The following is a 21,697-nucleotide window of genomic DNA, read 5'->3' as shown; positions in this document are numbered from 1 at the left end:
TGTTGAGGAGACAAAATTTTAAAATTTAGGGTTCAAAGGGTAGGTTTTACAAAGTGAAAATCAGCCAGATTTCTCAGAATGCGATTTGGAGTTGTAGCGATATCGGTGATCTCTGCGATCAACGCGATTCGGAGTACGAGTGCAATTCAGAGTACGAGCGTGATTCGGAGTGTGAGCGTGATTCGAAGTTGGATTCGCCCTCATTATACACAATTAACCAAGTAAAATTAATCACACATCTCATACTTTTCATCTAGAGGTTGGATTCACCCTCATTATATGTATTGTTGCGATTACCAAACTAACAAATACGATTATTGGTATAAGACTATATTGACCAAAAATATATGTTGATATCATTTAGAAGATTAAGGTATTTAGAGCACAACATATGATGACAATATTTATAAGATTAAAGTATTTAGAACACAAGACTACGAGGTTATATTGAGTAATGTAGTGTTGAATATAATGAATAATGTTTTGAAGTATGTTATGAATAATGAGAAGAATGTTGTGAAATAAGAATGTGATAAAGATGATTATGTATATGTTTAAAATTTGGTAAACGTTCTAAATAAAATTAATTTTATTAAGATATTCATTGATTAGTGAACTTTGTGTAGTCTTAATTGATATGGAATGACTAGGAGTGAAATAAACTTTATGTGATATGTTTGTATTGAGTTGGAAAAGTAAAGAAATTCTGTAGACGAAGATTATTCCATGGATATTATCCTCTATATACATTATATTTTAGGCAGTTAGAATTTTGACATTTTTATAGTTAGGACACCGTAAAGTGTTTTTTTTTTAATTTTTTTTTTATAAAAGAATTATCGTCAACATGCATTTACATTTTATTCAAAATGTTGATATAATTTACACTCTCCATTATGTTTTTCAATCATTTTATATTCTAGTAACTTTTTTACATTGGAGTACGCTTATACTTATACTAATTTAAACAACCTATTTACAACTATTTTATTTTAAATAATAATAATAATAATAATAATAATAATAATTCATCTCAATTTAATATTTTGTTATTAAAAATATATTATTTAATTATTTAGAGAAAAAAAAGTTATTTCTCAATATATCAATTCTTCCATTTAGAAGTTTGATATATTTCCATTTAGAAGTTTGACAAGGTGGTATATGTTGTAAATATATTTTTTTTTTCTCTTGTACGAGAATGTCTTAATGGCAAACGAAAAACATATTTTTGACACCACTATTGAATTAAGTTATTTAATTAAAATATAAAAGTAATAGAATGAGTAGAAGAAACTCTTAATTAATTTGAAATATATTCATATTTTGCTCTTATAAAATAATTAATTTGAGTTAGATTGCATATAAAGGCAAGAAGATAGCTTGAATGAGATTTGACTGAGACGAGAAGGTAGAGATAAATAAAGGTGAAGTTCAAAATTAGCAAATTTAAGGTTTTATGGAAAAATATATATATAGAGGATCCATTCACGTCAAAAAAAATGTGATTATTCACATGCATGGAGAACTCAACAACACTTTCTTTTTCTCTTTAAGACTCACAAGAAAAATGCTTTGAATCACTCACTTTCTTCTCCATTAATTCCTCCACAACTCCATGCAACAATGGATCACTCTCCATGGCAACCAATCAAGTAAAAGACGCACCCAAAAGGCTCAAATACCCACTCCACTCTTCCTCCTACAAGCTCCTCCACGAGGCGTGAGCGCCGTCGTGTACAAAGCCATCTGCATCCCCATGTACAAGGCTCGTTATGTTCTGTTGACGTCCACTCGAAGCACTTAGACCACATGAGCCAAACGACTCTACATGTACAAAAAAAAAAAGTGAAACGTGGTTTCCTCTTTCTTCCCAGACAAACAACACATACGGATAGTTATACAAGTTTGCTTTAATTGCTATTTTCTCAATTTATCTTTTATCTGCGTAACAATGTCTTAATGGCAAACTAAAAAAATATTTTTGACACCAGTATTGAATTTTATTTAATTAAAATATAAAAGTAATAAAATGAGTAGTAGAAACTCTTAATTAACTGGAAATATACTCATGTTTTGCTCTTATAAATAATTAATTTAAATTAGATTGCATATAAAAGCATGAGGTTTTATGGGAAAAAAAAAATATATATATATATATATAGAGAGAGGATCCATTCACGAAGAAGAGAAAAAGATGTGATTATTAATGTATGCACACTTCTTTTTTTTTTTCTTAAAACTCACAAGAAAAGTGCTTTGAATCACTCAGTTTCTTCTCCATTAATTCCTCCACAACTCCATCCACCCAAAAGGCTCCAATACCCATTCACTTCTTCACTTTCTTATCTACTATCTTGGAAGATAGTTTTTCATTTCTCATGAATCACAAAACAATATAATTGAAAAAAAAATAACAAAACTCGTACCATATGATAAAAATTAAATAATTGCATATTTGAACAACTCTCATGCACCATCTACACATGTTGTGAAAAAGATTAATTTTTTTTAAAAGAACACCAATCATACCCGACGACGACGCCATGCGTCCTGATTGTCAGTCTCCAACTTTATATCTTCTTGCAATAAATGATAAGGATCTTTCTCTTCTTGAAATTGTAATGGACCTCTCGATTTGAATTGGTGTTGAAATTGAAATGGTAAAGGAGAAGGATGGGATGAGAAGGAGGGTGGTGGTGGTGATCGTCTGAAGAAGGCAAGGTGTTGAAGCATAAGTTGGAGTTCAGTTTGAGAATATGCAATCTGAGATTGTAAGTTTTGAATGATCCTCAAGCAGCCCCCAACAGGATCCTTGGCTCTCATATCAGACTCGTAGATAATGGTGGCCATGGCTATGTTTCTGCGACCAGGATCGAGAGGCTTGATCATGTTCGTGATTTTTCCAACTCCGAAGAGCCTGTGAGCAAGGAGAAACTGTTTTTCGCGGTGATGAGGAAAAAACGGCGCAAGAATGCACTTGGATCCGCACTTCCTTCGTTGGTACTTGCAAGCAGCACAAGCTTGTGTGCTGCTTCTTGAATCATTCATGTTACCTTCTGCTTACTGCAAAATAAGGGAAAAAAGCTTTTAATTTCCCCCCTTAATTGAATTATATTAAAAAAAAAAACTGTTTTGTTTTGAAAATAAAAACTGATTCCTAACTGAAATATTTAAAAATTCAAATATAATCTACAAAATTAAAATATATGTTTTAAAAATATCTATCAATGATAATGTAGTTAAGGTTGAAGTCAGTTTATTTATATATTACACACTTTTTATTATTTTTAGTTTGAACCATTTGTGTACTTTACTGACCTTAATATTCAATTTCCGTTTCACATATGGTTTAAAAAAAGTTTGCTCATAAAGATAATCAATTAAAACTAGCAATTACACGATATTTTGATATTTGCGAGATAAAGTAAATATACATTTATGAAATAAAACTAAAATTAAAATATCTAAAGAGTGGAAGCTTATGTCTACAAAGTATAAATATTATTTTATAATATTAGAATAAAACGTGAAAACTGAGACTTTTCTTCAATAGTTTTTACACTTCAAAAGTGATTATTAATATTTATCTTTTGACTGGATTTACTCTGCACACACAAAACGAGGAAAACTATTGAAACAAGTATATTTAAAATTGATTGAAGGTAAGAAACTTTATTGAACTCCAACTTCTTAAAGTATTTTCAAATTTATGACATTTTACTTCAGCTGATGAAGACTCATCCCACTAGAACCACATGTGAAGTCTGCCTCATCGACTGTGTGAACCACAAGTTCAGGATCTGGAGATTCTAGCTCAAGTATTACCTGCACATTGGTTCAGGAGAATGTAATCAAATGTGAATGTGATTCTCTCAAGTGAATTTCAATTTTTGAGATATACCAGTGAAGTCTTATAACATCTCCAATAGAAACCATTTATGAGTTCAGAGTTACATTTACCTTAGCAAATTTACATCACAGAAAACAATTATAAATGTTAGAGTCAAATTATTAAAGCTATTCAGGGAACATACCAAAGAGTTATCTCCTTGCTTTAGGAGTGGTGCAGGAACGTAGAGATTGCATTGTGGTCCTCTCAACTATCAAAGAACCAAAGCAAAAGCATCATTGTTAGACAACTTACTACTCCCTTCTAAAATCTTATGAAATCATAGATTCATAGTTGTTTTACAAATCCAGGATAACATCATTTGTAATGTTTTTCTAGTTATACCCATGTTTAATCACAATTATAATTTGTTTAAGAGGAATAAAATACTATTTTACTTTACCGGCCAATATCTTCCTATATTGAAGTCATTGACAAACACAATGCCTTTCCCCCAATTGCTGAATGATATAAATGTATCCATGACCTGACTTGATTTATCAATTGAGAACTGGCCAGAATAAAATGCAGGTTCTTTGGAAGTATTCTCTGCAGGAAAAGAAACACCATTTGACATCAAAGATTTAAAATACCATAAAAGTGATGACTGAGAAAATTACGAGATACAAACGAGCATTGATGATAGAACAAGGCATCTCTCCACACACCCACAATGTATTTTAGTACATACCATGCTTGTAAATCAACTTTTTTCTGGATGATGTTATTTCACTGAATGCAGAGTATGAAGCATGCGAGATAGGATTGTAGGTTGACATTTCATTCAGGTTGTGCAAAGGAATAGGAAACATTTTCCACCCTTTTACTTTTTCCCCGTCCAGATAAACTGAAGACAGAATGCCCTGTAGAAGTTGTGTCAAACATCAACCAATTACCATCAAACATTTAGAGTTGCAGCATCAGCTTCAGATGACCTATACCTTTCTATCAAAGATGAAAGCCCCATAATTTACACGACCCATGTTTTCAACCTACAAAAGGCAGAAGAAAGTATTCGGCGAAATCCCATAACATGTTATCAGCTGAAGGAAACCGCTCAGAAGTTGAGGCATCTTGATTTATATAACTCACAATCAGAAATAACAAACTATACAACTAAAGTAAGAAGTTATCAATAAATAATGTCAAGTTACAAAAATCGAATGAAATGTATCAATTCAGCAACTAACTTCTAATATTGACAATTAGGCCCAATATTTAATTCAAATGGCTCACTTTATAAGTAGAAGTTAAGAAAAAAAACATAATTACATTATGACTTAATCATGTATTTGGTCTCTAAATTTAGAGTAAGTATAATTACGGTCCTACGAATTTTTTAAAAAAATAATCACTTTTTAGATTCTTAAAGTACAAATATGTGATTTGAATACCTAGAAACTAAATTTGAACAACCAAAATGATTTTAAAAAAAACTGTTTTAAGTCTCTCAAATTTAGTGTTTAAAAACTAAAATCATATTTTCAAATTTGAGAGAGTAAAATATACTATTTTTTTTAATTTAGAGAACCAAAACATGATTCACTCCAAATTTCAGAGACTAAAAGCATAATCAAACCTTACATTATTCATCAAGTAGCTTACGCTGTTGTTTTATTTCTTCTCTAAGGACTAACTAAAAACAAATGTTCTACTAAAAACAAATTTGTAAGTACTAAAACCAACATTTTTTACCATTATTTATGTTAACTTCTTTGAGTAGCGTAAAGCAACAGGTGTAACGGACTTGTGGTTCTCTTAAAGTACCACTGAAACCAAAACTTCAAGTCGTCAATAAATATTTAAATTCTCTGGTATCCCTTGTTTTCTCCACAAGGAAGGACGAAGATCAATTCATGAAATCCCACCAAGAGAAATAATCAAAACTGATATTTGCATAGTACAAGACATATAAGCTCATGAACTAAAAATCGGCCAAAAATAAATTCTTTACACAATGATATAAGAATCCATAAAGAAAGCAGGTACATACCAGAATAAATAAGTTGGTTTTAGAATGGCATTTAACATCAGGAAGACTTAGTTTGTTATTTAACCACCTTTCAATAGTTCCAACATAAGTTGGCCTAGCACCATTTTCTTCAGAAGGGCATGAAATAAATACTTGAGCTCTGTCATGTAACTGCACATTTATCATTCATTGTATTTAGAGAAGCTATATTGAAGAGACATTCTGTAAACTTTCTAGCTATGGGTAATAGAAATAAGATGATAGTATCACAAGAAAGTAGCTACGAAACAAAATGAGAACTAACGAAGGAATTAAAATAGCACCTTTGGTATGAACAAAATTCTTCCACCTCTCTTCGCTCTGTATTCAGTGACATACAATACAAAACCAAACAACTGAACACAAAGGTTAATATTAAATAATACAATCTAGGAGTTTAGGAATCTTTCACCGATATGAAAAGAAATGACATACCTGGCCGACATACTCCATTGGCATTGGAGTTTCAGATTCAAACACATTAGTGGAATTGGTGAAATCTAACGTGTCAAATAAAAAAGCCTTTCTTTGTAAGTGAATTGGTCCATATCTTGCCTTTTCATTATTAGAGGGAACAGATGGAAGAGGTACTGAGGTATATCTTGCTATAACCCTTCGAATATCTGAAACATATGCAAGCACAAATTTAAAGTTTTGCTTGGATGATTATAGTGAAAATAACAAAGTTTAACAAATAATGACAAAACCAGAAGGATTATAGTCTGGATCAACAAGAAGATATTCTTCAACTGAATATATGATATTTTATGCAAGTACGGAAGTAATTCAAGTATTAAACATTATAGATTGTAAAGTTTCACATAATTTTGATTCATAATATGCGAGAGGGTGACTGGTGAAAAAGTACAACTTTCTTGAAACTTGCTATTGCCCAATATGTTTTACGCGAAATGATTTCTTTCTCTACACGAACACCCGAACTATAACAAATATCATATTTCTTTTCCCTATAAAACAAGAGTAATCTCTTAATTCTGAAACCAAGTTACAAAGGGTGTGATTTTGAAACCTCGACTATGTTTATAACATTATAATAAACATGAAAAGCATAAAACATAGAAAGACATAATTAGAAATTAAAAGGTAGAATTTGGATGTATTTAGGATATCCAGCCAGAGCCATTCAGACACACTTTCTATTTGACTCTTTGAATATTGCTTCCACAGCATGACAAAGTGCTTTAGTAGGCTAAAGATTTGCAAAATAGTAAATATTTTGAAAACTAAAAAGTACAATACAATATTGATGGCTTGAAAATGAGTGAAAAACATTACATCCATACCATTGAATTTTGAATTGTCAACGTCACCAGATTCCCTAATTGGTGCATCCTGGATATGTGATAGTCAGTCCAGTTTGGAATATGCATGCGACAGTTCACTATGGAAGGTTCAACATAAGGGTTAAAAGATTTCTAACGTAATCATAAGAAGTGAGATCAGGTTTGTAGTCAGCCTCATCTACACCAGTATTGGCTCCATTATAAAATCCAAAGTTAGTTCCACCATGTGCCATCTGAAAATTAGAAAACCCAAACCAAGAAGATTATTCAGAATGTGATTTTCAAACAGTACAAAGGTAGAGGTTGAGACATACATAGAGGACTGCAGAACCATTTTTCTGCAAAATATTTTCAAGAGCAGCTGCTGTAAGATTAGCATCTGTCGTGGCAATTTTCTCTCCCCAGTGTGTAAGCCACCCAGTGTAAAACTCGCTGATATGACAAAGCACTTTGAGTATTTTGCATTTGATAAACAGAAATAATATTTCATAGGAGTGCACTTACGCTGACAAAGGTGGTGATTTTCCTGGGGCATTGAACTCCTTTTGTAACTTGAATATAGGCCAAGGATCATCACCAGTACTGAAATCAACAGCTACCAAAAAAAAAAAAATATATATATATATATATATATATATTATTATCAGTCATGTCAATCAACAACAAATTAATAAGGATAAGAAAATAAGATTGGAGTTCACACAAAAACACAGGCACACAAATCTGTCATGGATGTCGCATGTCACATACTTTGAGAGTTTTTCTTATTCACATATCTTTATACAGAGGGAGGGAGGGAGGGAGAGAGAGGAAGGTGAGAAAATACATGTTTGTAAAACCTTAAAGTAACATTTATAATAACAAATTTCCACCTGTAAAGACAGCATCCCCACGAATAGATCCTTTCTCAAGATTTTCCCTCACGCCTCCATCTGTAGTGTATCTGAAAACAGTGAATATAAGGAAAAAGATTAACAAATAAGAGATCGAACTCTAAGCCATGATATTGCCCTGTTCCATTATCGGTTTAAATTTTGGATTTTTATGGGTATATTTGAACATTATGAATAGAAGTTCAAAAGTTGAAATTCAACTTCATGTTTCTATTTTTAACCAATCCTTCTTTATTGATAAACATATCAATACTTTTTTCTGAAAAATATACCACTATAGCACATTATCTTATTTACCTCTAAACACTATAGAGACCACTGCAAAAATGTGTATAGAAAAGAGAACTTTAGCTGTCACCAAATGATTTGCTCTACAAAAAACTGTTTACAATCTCTTTTCATTCCCTGTACAAATTATAATGTCTAGACAGGAATTCCTACGAGACTGTAAACTAAATTTGGTAGATTTAATTATGAAGATGCAAGAAAATTAAAAATTGCATATATCTGAGATAAAGAACCCATCATAAGGGGAGCTGGACACGCATGAATTAAAAATTGCATATATCTGAGAGATACTTTGCAAAAGTGAGATTAAGTGAAAAAACGAAAAAATAACTAGGAACATTCAGGATGCCTAAAATTATTGATTAATTGTTTGACTGGAAACTAGTAGTCAACTCCGTTAATAGCTAATGTTTTATCCTCAATAGTTCAAAAATTGGACTATTTGGGGTGGCCTGACTTCTTTTTATCCTGACTTAGCTTCTTCCACTTAATCCTCCTCTTTCAGTACATTCTCTCTCCTTTTTCCAATTTATCCACTTCTTTATCAGTATCTTCTTTTCATTTTTCTTCACATTGAAATTTAGGCAGTTAAATTACTGAGACCGAAAGATACAGACAGAACTAAAAGCCACGGTCTAACTCTTCAGATGACCATAGTCCTACAAACCAACATCTTTTACTATAGCATCCATATATCATTTTACAGAAAGATACTTCAGTTTAAGCACAATAAAGTGGCAGGGTTAAAAAACATAACAACCCTTACAAAATAACATCATGACCAAGATGACCTCTAGCCAGGGTGACCAGGTGATGGAGATATGCTTTGTCATCTCCATAAGAACCAAACTCATTTTCAATCTGTCAAATGATGTCATATAAGTCAATATAATCCTCCTTTCATAAGATAAGTGGTTAACATCAAAAGAGAAGAAATGTACAAATCTTGAAAAATATTCACTAATTGTGACATTAAGTCCAATCTAAATAAAGAAATTTAAGCATTCAGGGATTCACATGAGTAGAGGAATACTTGCTTATTTAGACAGACTACTTTCTACTGAATGTAAGCAAACCACACATAGCTTAAGTTTTAGAGAGAACAAATACGAAGATAAATGTTAAAAATAATAGGATTCTTCTTGTTTTTTAATCTTATGACTTATTGGTATTATTGTGTCAGGCTTGTACCAATCAAGTTTTGTGTACAGCATTAGTATACTGATGACCTGAAACGATTAGTGTATGGTTTCAATAATTTGTCTTTAATACATATCATATCAACAATTCCGAATATCTCTTTTCATTCTCCATCATACCCCTATAACTTGAAGAAGCAAATAAGCACATAAAGTTTATTGTTTTTGAAGTCAGAACATGCACTTCAACATATTTTATGTTTTTTAAACATCTGGTATAATAATGCCAATCAGGTGAATACAATTAATAAATTCTACCCAAAACAACATACCTGAACCATTATTATAGGGCCTCCATTGTCATATAGGAGAGGAAGAAACTTTGGAAGCAGATTACCCCACCATCTTTCAACCTTAAATTTCAAACTATAATAAGTCCAAACGTCAATAAAAATAATGTATAAACATGGAGAAAAACGTAAACCAAGTGCTTTCAAGGACATAGACATCCTTTCCAAAATCACATTACTTACATATACAATCTAGAGTTGTTTACAAAATGCTATGAGTTCAATGATCATAATGCCTTGTTTAACATATTCCATTTAAACCAGTCTAAGACATTGTTACAAGGAAGTCACAAACAAAGTTCACCTATTCCCTTCTAGAAATATCAAATAGATGGTTTAATTGTGCATAGCTTGACAGCAAAGGCACTAAAGAATTTCTCCAACGTGGCTGATTCTGTAGAATCAATATGAGAGAGACAGGCAGTGTTATAGCCTGACAACATCTGCACTTGTATATTGTTCAATAACTTTCTAAATGATACCAGCACTCTTTAATTGTCACAACCAGATTGAGCTAAATTCAAATCTTGAGGTTACATGTTACCATAATCTTAATTTAACTTTAAGAAGACGCAAGAGAAGCAAGGCATGCAGGCCTAAGAAGTTTGGTCTCAGAAGAGGTAACGGCAATCTCAACCTCCAGGCTCCTTACTAAACCACTCGTGGTATCAAGCAAGGGGTTACAACCTATTATAGAAGCCATGCTTGAGATTTTAAGCCCAGGAATCATAAGGATGATGCTGAACTGATTAAGGCAACATATCTGTAATTCATATAACATTGTTTGATTCTCGCATAAAAAGAGAATACTGCATTCACATTGTTCTTAGAAAGTCAGGATTATCATGCAGACAAAACAGAAATTGTCAAGACTAAAAAAACTTACATTTTTGTTGCATAATGAGGAGAATTATGTTATAATTAAGTGCAGATTCCATTTTATATTTATTAGGACAGATTTGTTAGTGATTTGATTTTATTTGATTTGTACAGCTTTAAACACTCATTATTTCTGGCTTTCATTGCCTATTATTTCTTTATTTAATTAGGTTGTAAAACAGTCTATAAATAGAGACTGTAATCACATTTGTAAGAGATCTCAGAAATATATTTCATCTATTTCTTTCCACTTGGTATCAGAGCTCCTGATCTAGGAGACTCTGCTTCCGCAATTTTTTTTTTTTTTTAGCCTTCATTGCTGTAATCATTTTCCTTGACAGCCTTCATTGCTGTAATCATTTTTCTTGACAGCCTTCATTGCTGCAATTATTTTTCTTTTGGACAGCCTTCATTGCTGCAATTATTTTTTATTTTCCTTATCCTTTCTCCATTGACCACCACCACCACCTTGCACCATTGACCGTTACTGCCACCGCCGACCACCACCACCGACCACCACTTCCGTCGCTCGCCGGAACTGCCACTGCTCGCCGGAAACCGCCACCGGAAAATTTTTCCGGCGGATTTTTTTTTTTTTTGTGCGTGAACAGGATCAAATTTTGCCAATCTGAAAAAAGTTGGTTTTGAACTCTCGTGGACTCCCTTAGTAAGCCATCTAGCTATTGTTCCTTTACTATGAGTGGTAAGAGTTCTAGTTTTTTATCCTTTAATGCTTCTAGTACTGAAAATATCTGGATTATAGACTCTGGTGCTACTGATCATATGACACCTCATTCCTCTTTTTTTTCATCCTACACTACTTTATCCGGTAAGCCATATATTACTGTTGCTAATGGTTCCACTACCCCCATTAATGGTTGTGGTAACATTCACCTTCAACCTTCATTTCCTTTAAAAAATGTGCTTCATGTTCCCAAACTATCCAATAACCTCTTGTCTATTCAAAAGATTACCCAAGATTTAAATTGTGCAGTGGTATTTTTCCCTTCCCATTGTGTTTTTCAGGATCTTGCCACGGGGAAGACTATTGGAATTGCTAAAGAGCAGGGCGGGTTATATTATTTACAACATGAAGAAAGTAAAAAGGGTGCTAGACTACAGGCACACACTTCTAATTTTCAGCAAGGTCGTGAATCTTGGTCATCCTCTCAGATATGGCTTCAACACAGACGTCTTGGTCATCCTCCATTTAGTACCCTAAAGTCCTTATTTCCTGTTTTATTTACAAAAGTGTCTGAGTCATTTCATTGTGATGTTTGTCAGTTTGCTAAACACCATCGGACAACTTTTCCTCCCAATGGTAATAAAAGTTCTAAACCTTTTGATCTTATTCATTCAGATGTATGGGGACCTTCACCTATTCCTAATATCTCGGGTGCAAAATGGTTTGTTTCATTTATTGATGATTGTACTCGGGTTACTTGGATATTCCTCATGAAAGATAAGTCTGAAGTTTTTCACTTGTTTGTAAAGTTTTACAGAATGATTCAAACACAATTTGAAAGTCCAATTAAGAGATTGCGTTCTGATAATGGAAGAGAATATGTGAACCAAAACCTTTCCAAGTTCCTTGAGGAAAATGGAGTTGTTCATGAATTAACCTGTGTGGACACTCCTCAACAAAATGGGGTTGCTGAAAGGAAAAATCGTCATCTCCTTGAGGTTACTCGAGCTTTACTTTTCCAAACATCTGTTCCTAGATCTTACTGGGGGGAAGCAGTCCTGACTGCCACTTATTTGATTAATAGATTACCCTCTCGGGTTTTAGAGGGTATTACTCCTATTCAGGTTATGACCACATTCTATCCTTCTATTCCCATGTTGAATAGTCTTCAGAATCGTGTCTTTGGTTGTCCTGCTTTTGTCCATGTTCATAGTCCTTATCGGGGTAAGTTAGATCCTCGTGCCATCAAATGTGTCTTCATCGGTTATGCCCCCAACAAAAAGGGGTACAAATGTTATCATCCTCAAAGTCGTAAAGTGTATATTTCCAAAGATGTCACCTTCCATGAAACAGAGTCTTTCTTTCCTAGTTCTCAGCTTCAGGGGGAGAGTATTCAAGAAGTTGAGGACCTTGAGTTGCCACCTTTTCCTTTGTTGCAGGATTTCGTTCTTAGGGAGGATGACAAAGACCCTGCACCAACATCATTACCAGAGAAGAATAATGAAGACAAATATTTTGGAAAACAATATCAGCGAAGGCAACAAGAACCCGTCCTGGTCGAACAGCAACTTCAATTGTCTGAACCGGAGGTAAGAACTCATACCAGTGAGACTCTTGAGGACACCTTAAATACTGCTTTTGAACCTAACCTAAATGATTTACCTATTGCCTTGAGAAAAGAAAAAAGATCTTGTGCCAAATATCCTATATCCCAATTTGTGTCTACAGAAAAACTTTCTATGCAGCACCAGAGTTTTCTTTCAACTATTGATTCTATCAAAATCCCTTCATCGGTACAAGAAGCCTTAAAAGATGAGAACTGGATTCGAGCCATGAATGAAGAAATGAGCGCGTTAGAAAGGAATGAGACTTGGGAGATTGTAGAGAGACCAAAAGATAAGAAAGCAGTGGGTTGTAGGTGGATATACACAGTTAAGTATAAGTCTGATGGCACACTCGATCGGTATAAAGCAAGGTTGGTTGCAAAAGGGTACACTCAAACCTATGGGATCGATTATGAGGAGACTTTTGCTCCAGTGGCAAAAATGAATACCGTCAGGATTATTCTCTCCCTGGCAGCACACTTTGGTTGGGCAATGCATCAATTTGATGTTAAAAATGCCTTCTTGCATGGAAGCTTGGAGGAAGAAGTATACATGGAGATTCCACCTGGTTATGGTATTGTTAATGAAGGGAATAAGGCGTGCAGACTTAAGAAGGCCCTATATGGTCTTAAACAATCACCTCGTGCTTGGTTTGGAAGGTTTACTCAAGCTATGGTATCTTTGGGGTACCAACAAAGCCAAGGTGACCATACTCTGTTTATAAAACATTCTCATAATGGTAAACTCACTCTACTTTTGGTCTATGTAGATGATATGATTATTACAGGTGATGATGAGATTGAAAAACAAAATTTGAGGGAGAGACTAGCTGCTCAATTTGAAATGAAGGATCTTGGGAAGCTGAAGTACTTCCTTGGGATAGAGGTTGCTTACTCGAGACAGGGCATCTTTATTTCTCAAAGGAAATACATCCTTGATCTTCTCAAAGAGATTGGTAAGTTGGGTTGTAAGCCCACTGGAGTGCCAATAGAGCAAAATCATAGGATTGGGAATGATGAGGAAAACCCAAAAGTGGAGAAGACACAATATCAAAGACTTGTGGGAAAACTCATTTATCTTTCACACACTAGGCCAGATATAGCCTATGCAGTTAGTGTGGTTAGTCAATTTATGCATGATCCAAGAGAAAGACACTTGCAGGCAGTAGATAAAATTATTCAGTACTTAAAAGCCTCTCCAGGAAAAGGATTGCTATTCAAAAAGGGGGAAAACTTATCCATGAAAGTATATACTGATGCTGACTATGCAGGATCGATTGTTGATAGGAGATCCACCACAGGGTACTGCATGTTCTTGGGTGGAAATCTGGTGACATGGAGGAGCAAGAAGCAAAATGTAGTTGCAAGATCAAGTGCAGAGGCAGAATTTAGAGCCATGGCTCAAGGGGTGTGTGAACTCTTATGGATGAAGATTATACTTGATGACCTAAAAATAAAATATGAAGCTCCTATGGGTTTGGCATGTGATAATAAGTCCGCTATCAGTATTGCACACAATCCGGTTCAACATGATCGAACAAAGCACGTAGAGATAGACCGACACTTTATTAAAGAGAAGTTGGATGATGGTCTTATAGCCACTGAGTACATCCCTTCAAGACTCCAATTGGCAGATATGTTTACTAAGGGACTTTCCACAAAACAATTCGAAGATCTTACTTGCAAGTTGGGAATGATAGATATACATTCACCAACTTGAGGGGGAGTGTTGCATAATGAGGAGAATTATGTTATAATTAAGTGCAGATTCCATTTTATATTTATTAGGACAGATTTGTTAGTGATTTGATTTTATTTGATTTGTACAGCTTTAAACACTCATTATTTCTGGCTTTCATTGCCTATTATTTCTTTCTTTAATTAGGTTGTAAAACAGTCTATAAATAGAGACTGTAATCACATTTGTAAGAGATCTCAGAAATATATTTCATCTATTTCTTTCCACTATTTTTAAATGGAGAAGAAAGAACATCGAACATGAGAGAGAATATGTAATAAAATATGAAAAAATTATAAAACACCAAGAGGCACATGTCGAGTTGTGTTTCCAAAATTGCAAAACATGAGGGAAGAGCAGAAAAACAGAAAGGCATATAAGAGATTGAAATATAGAATAAAAAACATAAAAAATACAACTCCAACCATAAGATTACTGAGTACAAAGAAGTTAGTTGCATGGAAGACGAACATTATAATCAAATATATTAAGAAAAACATACCAGTTGTAGATATGTAGGATCAGATGATCTTAGTCTGGGAGTTGGGTTCATGGAATAGAACCAACCTGGAAAACCGCCCCAATCCCACTCTGAAACAAATCAACAGTAACTCTTCATCTTGAATTCTTGTTCACCATTTTAAACAAGATATCAAAATCAATGGAGATTCCAGGGGGTGGGGGTGAGGGGGGGATTAAATATACTGTATAAAAAGAGGAAATAAGATATCTATAGATAAGATAGTCATCTAGAACAATGCCAAAGTTAGTGCACAGCGTACAGAAGCCAAACATTTTTTTCCCAATGTAAATTTTCAGTATTACAAAAGGCATATAGTCCCACATTTCCTAGATTACTACACATCCAAAGTAGATAGTATAGGAGGTGGGCTTCATTTTTTGGGTTTTTTTGTGCACGGTTCAATTCTCCCTCCTGTGATAAGAAGGTTAGGTTCTTTTTACCACTTGGTTTATTTTCTTTTTGCCTTTGGTTAATTTAAATATTAAAGCCTATCTGAATTTCCCTACTTTTTGGCCTTGTGAACCTTGGAGCCTTAGTTTATGAGATCCTTGGCCTCCAAGCTCCATGAACGTTGTCTCCCTTTCTCTGTTTTCCACATCATTTACCCTATCCTTCATAACCTAACGGGATCGTGGGAGCTTGTGACCGTGTAGGTCAAGTCTCCACTCCTTATAAAGAGGTGTTTCTCCTCTCTTCCAAATCCACCTTCACTCACTCTCCTCTCTTCTCCTATCTTTGGTTCTTGGCTCTTACGAGCTTGCTTGCTAGTTTTGTGCTCTTTGGTACTACCCGAGAAGTTCCTTTTGTACCCTGGGAGACTTGCACGACATACCACGGATAAGTCCTTAAGGGTAATGCTCATCCACACATCAGGAAATGACCTTGTTTGTGTTCTCAGTCAGCCTTTACTACATTTCCTTCTCCATATTATCTATAAAAAATAAGAAATGGAAATAATTGTGACAAAAAGATGACAACAGCCAGCCATACAGACTTTGGATTGGCAACAGAAAACACATGTTGCCTTCTCTTGTTGTCACACTATACAGGAAAAAAAGAAAATTTGTCATCATGGATTGGGATAAAAACTTTGATAGGTCTCTCAGATTTGAAAATCATAACAGCAAATCATTAAAGTTTAAAATTGACACATGATACTGCATATAAGTAGGATGAAGTAAAGCAATCAAATGAAATTCAGATCTAATTCAAGACATTTATTAAATGAAACATAAGCAGCAGAACAAAACCATACATCACAAAGTACAATTTGAAAAGGAAGAGCAAAGGATGGCTTTTAGAGTGGAGAAACTAGGTCATTTCAAAAAAAATTAGTGAGTGAATCTAACAGTTATAATATTCCATATAATCTTGTACGGGACATCTGAATAGATTAAATCAGGGAGGAGATTTAAAAATATCATGGAACTTGCATGATATGGGTTTCACAATTCTGCTATTTTGTCAAAAGAGATATAATCTAAGTGACTACAACCCAAAAATTACATTCTTCACTGAAAAGGTATATATGAAAATCGGCAAATTATGTTTTGGTAATCTAGACAAACTTTAAGTTCCTTGATAAATTGAGTAAACAGGCATTTAAGTAGTAAGGTATCAGTAGGATTACAGGAATTGTGTGTTTTATGGGCATACACATACTGATCTATTTATAATCGTATCATATGTACAGGGTAATTAAGGTGATAAAATAAAATCCCCACATATCTGCTAAATATATCTTATATCCTGATTTACATTCAATCTAATTAGATCATATCTTCAAGATTCCCCCTCAAGCTAGAACATATATGCCAAATGTGTCAAACTTACTACAAATATGATCAATTCGAAACCCCTTGACAGATTTTGTGAGCATATCTGGTAGCTAGTCACTCGAGCTGACAAATTCAATGGTGATTTCTCCCTGAGAGCACTTTCTCTCACAAGATGACAATATATCTCCATGTATTTAGTCTTTTCACGGAAGACTGAATTAGATGCAGTATGAAGAGTGGCTTGATTAACGCAAATAAGTGCAGTGTCCTAAATGTTCCCCAATTGGAGCTGCTGAAGGAGTTGTTGTAGCCATGTAATTTCACTTGTAGCTGCTTCCATGGCAGATATTTTGACTTCAATACTAGATCTAGCAACTGTATTATGTTTCTTGCTCCTCCATTGGGTTAAATTACCTCCAAAGATGGCTATTGTTGGTTGTCATTGGGTGTCTATAGTTGGGTGGTTAATGGTTATACTCAAATCTTTGGTCTTGATTATGAGTTGCTGTTTGGAAGCAGGAAGCGTTAAAGGTACTATTCACCATGAAGAACAGTAACTGGGCGAGAAAAAAAATGAGAGATTGAACCCTACCCTGATACCATGTCGGCTTACGGGAATTGTGTGTTATGAGCATACACACACTGATCTATTTATAATCATATGTACAAGATAATTAAGGTAACAAAATAAAATAAAATCTCTGCATATCTACTAAATACATCTTACATCCCTATGTACATTCAACCTAATGAGATCATATCTTTAACAATCAAATCATATCTTCAACAATATCCAACCTGCACATATGTATGGTCCAGGTCGAATCATCACAAGGAGACCAAGTTTGTGACAAAGGTTGAGGAATGCTTCAATGTTTGCGAAACCCTCGAAAACAAACTTTCCAGGAGCTGGCTCATGCAGATTCCAAGGAACATATGTCTGAATTGTGTTCAAGCCCAGTGCCTTGGCTTTTAAAAGTCTATCTTCCCAGTACTGCCAATTAGAAAGAAAACAACATCGCCATATGAAAGCATTCAACTTGAACAAAACAAAATGCTTATGAGTTATGATGTCTCAGATAATAATGAGGCAAATTCATTTATCAATCTGTGTTATCCTCATGAGGAAGATAACAAGAGAACGTGATAGCTCACTCCATTTTCTTGTTCTGCTGAGCATAAAATACAAGATAAAAGAACAAAAACAGATCTAAAGAGGAAGAAACAATAATATTTCCATTGACTGAAACACAATCACGATGTGCAGTGGGTGTGCAGGCAGGCAGGTGCTGAAATTCCCTCTCACTCTCTCCAAACTAAGAGATGTCAACAAGAAATGCAATACCTCTGGATGCACTCGAAAATAATGCACATCACCACCGATGATCTGAAACGGTTCACCGTCTCTCCAGAACCTATCACTGGCAATCTCAAACTTTCTGTTAACCTGATTACCGTAGCTAGTTATTAAGGTAGAAAATAACAATCAACCTATAGTGCAAGTTATCTTGAAGAATTGAAGACAGTACTTATTATATCATAACATTTTCCCTAATTTCAGTAAAAGGGCTAAAAGTTAGAAACTCCTTCACTAACAGTTTACTAACAGCACAGTCCAATATCACTGCCTCTGCTACACATCAATCTTAGCATTACCATTTGGCAAAGAGCTAGCTCATGTAGTTGTGTAACCAGTTGACAACATCACGATGCACAAAAATGAATAGAAAAGAGAGAATGAGTAAAGAAACTTACTGTATTGCGATGAGAATGGTGAGAAGAGTGAGAGTGGAAAGAAGGAAGAGGAGCGAAAACAGGGAGAATAGCACAAAAAAGTATGAAAGAGACGAAGATGAAGAAAATGGTAGTTTTGGAGCTTCCCTTCTTCGCCATGGCCACCAATTTGGAGGCTTCACCGCAACTCTTCTTCGATCGGATTTTCATTCATTCACCTCACTCACTTCAAACACTCTTCAATATTACTCTCTGTTGTTAACCGAATCAAGTCAATGACATGTTTTCGTTTTACATATCCATTATTTTGATCATTTTTTTTAAATAAAAAAAAAAAAAAAAAAAAAACACCTGTAGCTTTTTTATATAAAAATTTGAAAAATCAAAACTAAAAATTGTTTTTTATCATTGCAAACCCAAAATCAGTTTCAATAATAAATTTCAAAAATTATTTAGTGGAAAATAAATCTTTTAAAATTTATATTATCCAAAGAAAAAATTATATGAAATTTATTCTAACTAACAGAAGATTATGTTTTTAAAAAGTTACAAGCTAAAAGAACGTTAGTTCCTTATATACATTCAGTGAGAAATGAAGGTTTAAATTTTTATTAAAAGAGATACCCGTATTTAATATCAGAATATATTTTAAACATATTTTATATCTAAAATATATCAATAAAAAACTCAAAATTAATTCTATTAAATCAAGTTAATTCAAAATAAAAAAAACCACATTCTGAATGTGGGCTTAAAAGTTGGTGCTTCGTTCCATAGGAGTGTTTTTTCGTGCACCCAAACAAATTTCTTCCTGCACCCCACAAATTTTGGAAAAAATTCCTTCTAAATATAATTTTTAGATTCATTTTTTAGAATGTTTTTGGAACATAAAATTCATAAAATATATTCTTGGAAAACGTTTTTCAGAACAGAATTTCTGGAATAAATTTACCAAAACTTATTATATACATTTTGGAATAAATTTTCAAAAAATATGTTTCATAAAGAGTTTTTCGAAATGATAGTGTATTAAATGGGACATTTTTTTTATCATTTTATCTAATTGATGGAATACAGGACACAATTTGATGATTTGATGGGTGCAAGAAGAAACACCCGTTCCAAAGTATGGATCAAAGTAAAACTTTTATTTTTAATGTTGTTGGACCTAGAGAGTCAGATTGCCATTGCATTCTGCACCCCCTATATTGATGTTGCACTTCCATAAAAATTGAATTATTAATTTTACTCTTCATAAATATCTATTCACAGTTGTACATGTAATCTCATTATCTATATTCCAGAATACATTCATAGATCAAAAATACATTTTAGAAATGTATATGTATTAATATATTCTTGATTACATGTCTCATAATGCATTTATATTAATATATTCTTGATTACATATTTCATAATGCATTTATGGATATTCCAAAACGTATTGCCAGGAAAATGCAGTATGAAATGTACTATACATTCTGAAAAACATGTTCTGAATCTGGAAACATACAGGGAAATCTGCAATGAATAATAATGTATTTTTTCATTAACAAAATTGTTATTTTACATGTTGCAGGCTTTAAGACATGGGGGAAGAGACTGCAATCCCCAGCACCATGAAGCTGAATCCATCACCTCAGTTCATATTTATTGGAGTTCAAGCAGAGAGAATGGTGTTTTGAGGAGAAATTTGAAGTGCAAAAAGATCCATAATTGAAGGTTGGATGATGATGAATAAGAAAAGTGATGGGGTGGATGTGGAGTCAAAGAGAAAAAAGGTGAGATGATTTATTGGCAAATGGTAAGTGTGGAGAAGCATCTTTACATTACAACCACAAGTCAACTTCACTTACTCACCATTAAAAGAGTAATGATGTATTCACAAATCCAATTTTTTATACAATCACATTATCATTTTTAATACTATTATTTTAATATTTTTTCATATCTTTTAATTACAAATTTATTGTTTATTATAAATTAAAGTATCATTAAAGTATGATTTTCCATAGAGAAAGAAGAAACAAAATAAGGCTTGAATCTCTCTCACCTTTTAAAGGCAGCAACCAACCACACATTGGTAATAATTTTTGATATTCCAATTTAGACTGCAGACAAAAAGAAACCCCAATAACATCTAAAACCAATGCAACACAGTGACATATAACAGTACCCTTTATTGGGGCACTGTGCCTTCTGCTCTCTGCTGCACACATACCTATTACCATTTCCCTTTCCCTTTCCCTTTTCGTTCTTTACCACCTTTTCTGTCTCTTTCCGACAGAGAAATCTCACCACTTCCATAATTCTCACAAACATGCAATGCATTTCCATTATCCTATTCTTTATCCTCCACGTACCTTCTCTTCTTCCTCTCACCCTCTCTGCAACAACAACCTCACTCATCTTCTCACCTTCACAAACATTGTCACATTTCAAGGATTCACCATATCCCTTCTGACACCAACTGCTTCCAAACCATTTTTACTCTTTCTTTCCAAAATTTCAGTTTCAGGAAAAAGTTCATTGCCAAAGTACTATCCTTTTCAATATTCTTAACCCATTTTCTAAACATCAAAATTTGATCAAGTACATGTGTTCTTGACACTGCTTTTTGATCAACTTTGTAGTCTTTCTTCTTCAATTCTATGATGTTATGATCTGTTCTTACATGTGTTATGGGGAGAATAAAATCTCACCACTTTCCCTTGTTTTAAAGTACTGAAACACTATCTTTCTAATTGCATGAAGCAAAATTCATATCCATGTGCACTACAAATCAAAAAACACATTGGGTTTCTGTACTTGATAAAACAACAAGCCTTGTTATTTAGCCACTTCCTCTATATTAAACTAATTAAAAATAGTGAATTAGGT

The 21,697-nt window shown here is 33.7% G+C and overlaps 1 protein-coding gene across 21 annotated transcripts; it reads right to left on the bottom strand.

The window, feature by feature from the left end:
* Positions 1–1,455: 1,455 nt before the first annotated feature.
* BGAL17 (beta-galactosidase 17) lies at positions 1,456–19,114 on the bottom strand. Of its 21 annotated transcripts, none has more exons than XR_016520854.1 (21): positions 18,839–19,114; positions 18,429–18,530; positions 17,882–18,077; positions 15,285–15,373; positions 9,860–9,940; positions 9,155–9,249; positions 8,080–8,150; positions 7,712–7,802; positions 7,522–7,639; positions 7,345–7,440; positions 7,208–7,256; positions 6,339–6,526; positions 6,188–6,259; positions 5,886–6,035; positions 4,834–4,884; positions 4,584–4,755; positions 4,296–4,441; positions 4,038–4,103; positions 3,725–3,828; positions 2,533–3,066; positions 1,456–1,827 (listed from the first exon to the last, which is right to left on the bottom strand). XR_016520854.1 is itself a non-coding variant. In XM_068644572.2 (20 exons), the coding sequence occupies exons 1-20, from the start codon at positions 19,025–19,027 to the stop codon at positions 3,048–3,050; spliced, it is 2,145 nt and encodes a 714-aa protein (XP_068500673.2). In that variant the 5' UTR covers positions 19,028–19,114; the 3' UTR covers positions 2,178–3,047. The 21 variants fall into 21 exon arrangements, 5 of the variants coding, with proteins under 5 accessions (XP_068500673.2, XP_068500674.2, XP_090158251.1 ...); XR_016520856.1 differs by lacking the exon at positions 1,456–1,827 and adding an exon at positions 5,588–5,661 and having other exon boundaries at positions 2,403–3,066; XR_016520858.1 differs by lacking the exon at positions 1,456–1,827 and adding an exon at positions 5,588–5,661 and having other exon boundaries at positions 2,403–3,066; positions 5,953–6,035.
* Positions 19,115–21,697: the final 2,583 nt, after the last annotated feature.

Source organism: Phaseolus vulgaris, chromosome 5 (assembly GCF_051622355.1).
Source record: "Phaseolus vulgaris cultivar YP4 chromosome 5, ASM5162235v1, whole genome shotgun sequence".
NCBI classification, from domain to species: domain Eukaryota; kingdom Viridiplantae; phylum Streptophyta; class Magnoliopsida; order Fabales; family Fabaceae; genus Phaseolus; species Phaseolus vulgaris.
Note: the sequence above shows the minus strand (reverse complement) of the source record. Positions and strands in the feature narration are given on the sequence as shown.